Source organism: Nicotiana tabacum, chromosome 13 (genome assembly GCF_000715075.1).
Source record: "Nicotiana tabacum cultivar K326 chromosome 13, ASM71507v2, whole genome shotgun sequence".
Classification (NCBI taxonomy): domain Eukaryota; kingdom Viridiplantae; phylum Streptophyta; class Magnoliopsida; order Solanales; family Solanaceae; genus Nicotiana; species Nicotiana tabacum.
This window is the reverse complement of record NC_134092.1, coordinates 126966083-126972518: the sequence shown is the minus strand read 5'-3', so window position 1 is coordinate 126972518 and position 6436 is coordinate 126966083. Positions and strand designations below refer to the sequence as shown.

Here is a 6436-nt window from a genome sequence, read left to right as displayed (position 1 = left end):
AGGTATAGCGCCCTTAGAAGTCAAATTTTTTGAGGTATAGCGCCTTAAATAAGGGCGCTATACCCATTTGAATTATTGTTATGTCAGTTAAGCGCAGAATAATTATTGGTGGTCCCACAAAATATGTATAGCCCCTTAATAAACGGCGCTATACTTACCCGTCTTTTCATATTCAAGTATAACGCCCTTTTAAAGGGCGCTATATGTATTTTGGTCACTAACTTTTTTTTTCACCTATTTTTGTGTCTTGAATCCAAAAATGCATTATTTTGGTTATGGACTCTAAATATTTACATGTTCTGCAAGTGTAGTAGTACTTAATAATGATAATAATTGCAGATTTCATTCACACACACCACTACTATAATTAACAGCAAGATCCTAGTTAAGACACAACCAACATTTGTTCCCCCTCTGTCTCACTCTCTCTCTCTCTCGGTCTCTGCTTTTCATCTTCTTCCATTTTTCTGCTGATTAAAACAGAATTTTTCAGGCCTAAAGAAAATTGTGTTTAGAAAAAAATGACAAGTGGGGGTGGCTATGGTGATGCAAGTCAAAAAATAGACTATGTTTTTAAGGTGGTATTAATAGGTGATTCAGCAGTAGGCAAGTCTCAAATACTGGCTCGTTTTGCGAGGAACGAGTTTAGTCTTGATTCTAAGGCTACTATTGGTGTTGAGTTTCAGACAAGGACTCTTGTTATTCAACATAAGTCTGTTAAAGCTCAGATCTGGGACACTGCTGGTCAAGAACGGTAATAGGATTTTGCTCTTTTAGTTGTTTAATAACTGAAAAATTGAATCTTTTTTAGTTCTTCTTGTTTTGTTATACGTTTGTTGCTGTGTAGTTATCACTGTTTGCTTTCTCTGGTATTTTCATTGTTTTTGAACTGACTGATTACATAAATAGTAATGTTAAGTAACAACTTTGATGATTGGCCTGGTGGTCAATGAAATAGTTGAGAAGCATGAGGTCTCATGTTCAAATCTGAGCGGAGTAAAAAAATACTAGGTTATTTTTTTCCATTTATCCAAGTCTTGGGTGGATAGAGTTATCTGGTACCTGTTACTGGTGAGAGGTGGCAGGTTTTCCGTGGATTTAGTCGAGGTGCGCTCAAGCTGGTCCGGATACCACGGTTATTCAAACAAAGAAAAAAAAAGCAACAACTTTGATGATTAAAAATGAATGAGAAAATGGATGTCAATGGAAAAAAAGTAGTTTTAAGTCCTGCAAATGTAATGCCATATAAAATGCAAGAGAGGTGTACTTCTTTTGGGAGTTTTAAGCCAGAGAATTAGTTTACTGAATTGTGTTTTTGTTGTTATTTAATGCTGTCTTTTTCACTTTGATCTCCCTCTTTCTTGTTCTTTTGCTCTGTGTTTGAAGCTGCTGGAATCTTATAAAGAGATCTAGTAGTAAGTAATGTTTTCATTTTAAGTTATTCAGAGCTGTGATGTGCAGACTAGATTTTCATATTTGCTATGTTTGATTCATTATTTGGGTTTGAACTTTACATTCTTGAATTTTGGGTTTTGGGAATTTCACTTCCTTTTCAAGTAGATCTCTCTGATAAGGAAAAGTGTTTAGTAGTCCAACTAGTAAAACCGTAGTGTGTTAGCTGTATTTTTCAAGCTTAAATTTATCCGGTAATTTGGGCACGTTAGTCTGGTATGTGGAGAGAGATGTTCACTTGAGATTTTGGACTTGATGCTGACTTTGGATCTTGGATAAAGCAGCAAATTTAGCTTAAAAACTTGAACTTAACTTGATGAATAAAAGAGGTGAATCAAGTCAGACTCGATAACTCAAGATTCAAGAATTGCACATAAAAGATGTTTCTGAAGATGCATTGACTCACAACTCGGTGCACATCAGTATTAAATCCAGTTCTCAGATTCCCCGAGAATACTTGGTCTTTCATCTAAATGCCATTTTACAAAACCGTGAAGTGAGCTTTGCTTTTGCTATCAGTTTTATTGACTGTTTAGTCTTTCTAAAATCACCTGAGGAAAAGCTTGATATTGGTGAAGTTGTAAATTGAACTCAATTGTGCCACACAGAGATTAGGCCTTTTTATGTTAGTGAATTTGTAAATAAAGACATACATATTTATTCGAAGATTCAGTTTTTTTTTTTTTTTTTGAATGTAACATATTTGTATATTAGTAGTATATAGACTTCACTAAAATTGTGAAATCACCCATAATTACAAAAGGGAGTGCACACACAAAAAAAAAAAAAAAACACTTATAATCCTTGGTTTTCTCACAAGGAATCTAGAACATCAAAAATGGATTCATGATCTTCCAAAAACTTTCCTTTACACCAAAAATAGAAAAGGGTTAGACATTTCATCTTCATCTTCTGGATGTTACTGGACTTGTCTTCAAAGCATCTCTGATTTCTCTCTTCCCAGATTGTCCACCATATGCAGGTTGGGACAATTCTCCATCTCTCTTTATGACTAGAAAGATTACCCTCTTTATTCCAGCAGGCTAGAACTTCAAGTATTCTTCCTGGCATTGCCCATAAAATTCCCCTTAAGTTGATGAAAATTCTCCATAATTCTTCAGTCAACTTGCAATGCAAAAAGAGATGACTAATTGTCTCTGCCTCCACTCTACATAAGTAACATCTAGAGTACAAGTGGTAACCTAAAACAACAACCAAGTATAATCCCGCTAGTGGGGTCTGGGGAGGTTAGTGTGTACGCAGACCTTACCCCTACCCTGAGGTAGAGAAGCTGTTTCTGATAGACCCTCGGCTCCCTCCCTCCAAGAACTCCCCACCTTGCTCTTGGGGTGACTCGAACTCACAACCTTTTGGTTGGAAGTGATAACCTCTCTTGATTAAATTATCTTGTGTTAGAATCGCTTCTTTTGCTAATAACCATGTAAAGCAAGCAACTTTGTAGGGAATTTTTACTTTCTATATCATATTCCATGGCCAACATTCAACCTGATTATTGGAAAGGTTGAATTCCTTATAAGCAGACTTAACAGAAAACTTCCCATGCATATTCCCTTGCCATATCAGGTTGTTAGTTTTTCTTTTCTTTCTTAACAATTAATTACAATTTGTTTGCCTCCCTTCACCCCTCCCTATCCCCCCCCCCTTTTGTATTAAGAGTGGCTTGATAAAACTGTAGATGTCTATCAGAATTGTCCCTCTTACTGTAAGAATGCCTCAATTTGATAGTCACCATCATTGCGTCGCAGGGCTGCAATTTCTTCCAAATCAATCAAAAAATCATGTATTGGAGGAGAAATTAGCAATGACTATTACTTTACTCACGCTGAAATATAGGTTCCTAGCAGTTCATGTTAATTTTTTTAAAAATAACCGAGACATCCTCGAGTGCAGACTGGTGCACGGTTCGAAACTCAGTTAATAATGGGTCCACCTCTCTATTCTTTTCCACTTAAATATCTAGCTTTTGGCTACGGCAGGGTCCGAATCCATGGCGTGCGCCTAACCCACACTTCACCCCCTACGCTCTTACCATTAGACCAAATCCGTGCAACAATTTGTTAATTTCGCTTCCAGTTACTTCAGCTCTCAGCTATCAGATGTTTCTTTCTTTCCTTTTATTTTTGGAGGTGGGGTTGGGGGTGGGTCATGTCCAAATTTCTTTGTCAACTATTCTGTGGTCCTTGGTTTGACTAAGACATTCTATATACGGAAAAAGGGTCATAAACGCCCCTCTACTATTCGAAAATGTTCATTTATACCTTCCGTTATACTATTGGTTCACTACAGCCCCCGACGTCATAGAATTGGTACAAAAATACCCTTCTTCCGCTAGGAACCTCCACCAAGGCAACATTATCCCACGTGGCATGACATACCACTGAGGTGGCATGCCACCTCATCACACCACTCCCATTTTATCCCTTCCTTACTTCTTCTTCCTCCACCACCTCTCTCTTCCCCCAACCATGGCCAACATCACCTCCTCTTTCACCACGGTCCTATTCTTCCACCACTATAAGACCACTAGTTTTGATGCCATAAAACCATCATTGTTTCACGAAAAATCAAATTGAATCGAAAATTTGGGTTTTATTTTCGAATTTGATTTCAAATTATTTGTTGGAAAAGTTCAGCTCTTAAAGTGTTGGAATGGCCATCCAGGAAATGCCACGGTTTGTTGCCCAATATTTGGTTGATGGCACCACCAGGAGAAGAAAGCACTCAAGTCCTTCATTGAGTCTCAAAGTAATCTTCGTTTGATTTTTGGGATAGGATACCTCAATCTTCATCACATATTTTTTAACAGTGATTAACTGATTAACGTAATAGCAAGTAGTGACTAGCTAATAGCAATTGATTTTCTCGCTTTATGGATTTCCTCCTTCAGAAAAACACCCACCCACCTAATATCCCCCACACCCAAATCTTTATCGGATTTCATCAAATCTTCTTCATCACTAAATTTTTCATTTCCAGTTGTAACCTAGAAACGTTAACAAAAAAAGATTTATGGGAATTTGAGATTTACCCAATGAAATGGGTGTTGCAAATTGTTGTCCAATTAATGAAACTAGTATAGCAAACTATTTGCAGACAATTCCTCTTGGAGATATAGAGCAACAATATGGAAAGAGACTTGTTGATGCTGCAAAATATCACTCTGCTATATTTTTTTTTATTTTTTATTTTTCCGGATCCTGGAGATTAAGATTAGTTAGTGTATAATATCAAATTGATAATTAAGGGCTTTTCTTTGTTGTATTTAATTTGTTCTTGCATTCCAGTTAGTTGAAGTACATGAAGCGCAGCCTTAGAGCTCATGGCATACCCAAGTGGTGGAAGAAGAAGAAGTAGGGGAGGGATAAAATGGGATAGGTGCAATGAAGTGGCATCCACCTCAACGACATGTCAGGCCACATGGGTTAATATTGCCATGGTGGAGGGTCCTAACGGCAGAGCGGTATTTTTGCACCAATTCTATGATGTCAGGGGTTGTGGTAGACCAATAGTATAACGGAGGGAATAAATGAACATTTTTGAATAGTAAAGGGGTATTTTTGACCCTTTTCCGTTCTATATATCCCTTTTAGATCAGGTTCGTCTAATGTTTCCTAGTAGTGGATAAGGTGCTATGGTAGGGAACCTAATCTCTCTTTTGTAACCTTTTAATGTATTAACTTCATAAAAAAGTGCTATCTTGGAGGGGATCATAAATAACATTTTAGAATACATCCATGCTAACTTGAATTTTGCCTTAATACGGTGTTCTTAGGCTTTCGTCCTCACTAATCATGTGCAGAATATGCCTGCTGTGGACCAGACCTTGTTTTTATTTGGAAGAAAAATCTCAAATTATCGAATTGCCTTAGTATGCAAATACATGCTGTATGACTTGCTGGAGTTATGATTCCTGCTAATACTAATTCCTTTTGATCTATTAGTATGATGTTTGGAATTAGCTCTTTGTTAGGCATATAGAATTTAGATGGTCAGAGGTATCCAGTTTGCCTCAAGGTTTTGATTGTCTGTGATTGCTATCGGACGGGATATAATAGAAGGTTCAGAGTCTTGACAGCTTTTATTAACTCGGTCATTCTTTTGGTGTCATGATCAGATATAGAGCTGTCACGAGTGCGTACTACAGGGGAGCTGTGGGAGCTCTGCTGGTTTACGACATAACAAAACGTCAAACATTTGATCACATTCCACGCTGGCTTGAAGAGTTACGTGCACATGCTGATAAGAACATCGTGATTATGCTGATCGGAAATAAAACCGATCTTGAAGATCAACGAGCTGTTCCAACCGAGGACGCTAAAGAATTTGCTCAGAAAGAAGGATTATTCTTCTTAGAGACTTCTGCAATGGAAGCCACAAATGTCGAGGACGCTTTCTTTACTGTTTTGACAGAGATCTTCAACATTGTGAACAAGAAGAATCTTGCTGCAGGTGATGATCAAGCAAATGGTAATTCTGCATCTTTAACTGGAAAGAAAATTCTTGTACCTGGTCCTGCACAAGTTATCCCAGAAAAGAAAGCATGTTGTAGATCTTGAGATATTGGGTTTGGTGTTTCTATTTCATTCTTTTGGTTGTCAATTTCTTGGGTTTGTTAGTTGAGTCTTTTTGGTTGTATATTTATATTGTTATTTTTTGCACTGTTAATGAAAGGAAATGGTTATTGTGAGTTAATTGGAAGGGGACAACAGCAACTCATTACCTTTATATGTAGATGATGTAACTAATTTTTATACTATCATTTCACCTAGAAAGTAATTAGTACATTAAAAAAGAAGAAGTTTTGTAGTAACCGGAAAAATAAGGTAAGAGGGTTCTGATAAGGAAGTAGTAACCGGGAAAATAAGGTAGAGTGCCTATCGCGTATAAGAGGGGTTTTGTCCGTTGTTGGATTGAACTCATAGCATAATTCACATATCACACGTTATGCTCTTACACTATTAAA

At 37.2% G+C, this 6436-nt stretch overlaps 1 protein-coding gene across 1 annotated transcript; it reads left to right on the top strand.

The window, feature by feature from the left end:
• The first annotated feature begins 335 nt into the window (after nt 1-335).
• On the top strand, nt 336-6165 carry LOC107802162 (ras-related protein Rab11D-like). The gene is made up of 2 exons (XM_016625611.2): nt 336-754; nt 5588-6165. The coding sequence occupies exons 1-2, from the start codon at nt 522-524 to the stop codon at nt 6027-6029; spliced, it is 675 nt and encodes a 224-aa protein (XP_016481097.1). The 5' UTR covers nt 336-521; the 3' UTR covers nt 6030-6165.
• The last annotated feature ends 271 nt before the right edge of the window (nt 6166-6436 follow it).

Coding starts and splice junctions, on each gene's coding strand:
- LOC107802162 (XM_016625611.2), top strand. CDS start 522: ATGACAAGTGGGGGTGGCTATGGTGATGCAAGTCAAAAAATAGACTAT. Junction 755..5,587: donor GACACTGCTGGTCAAGAACG/GTAATAGGATTT, acceptor TGTCATGATCAG/ATATAGAGCTGTCACGAGTG.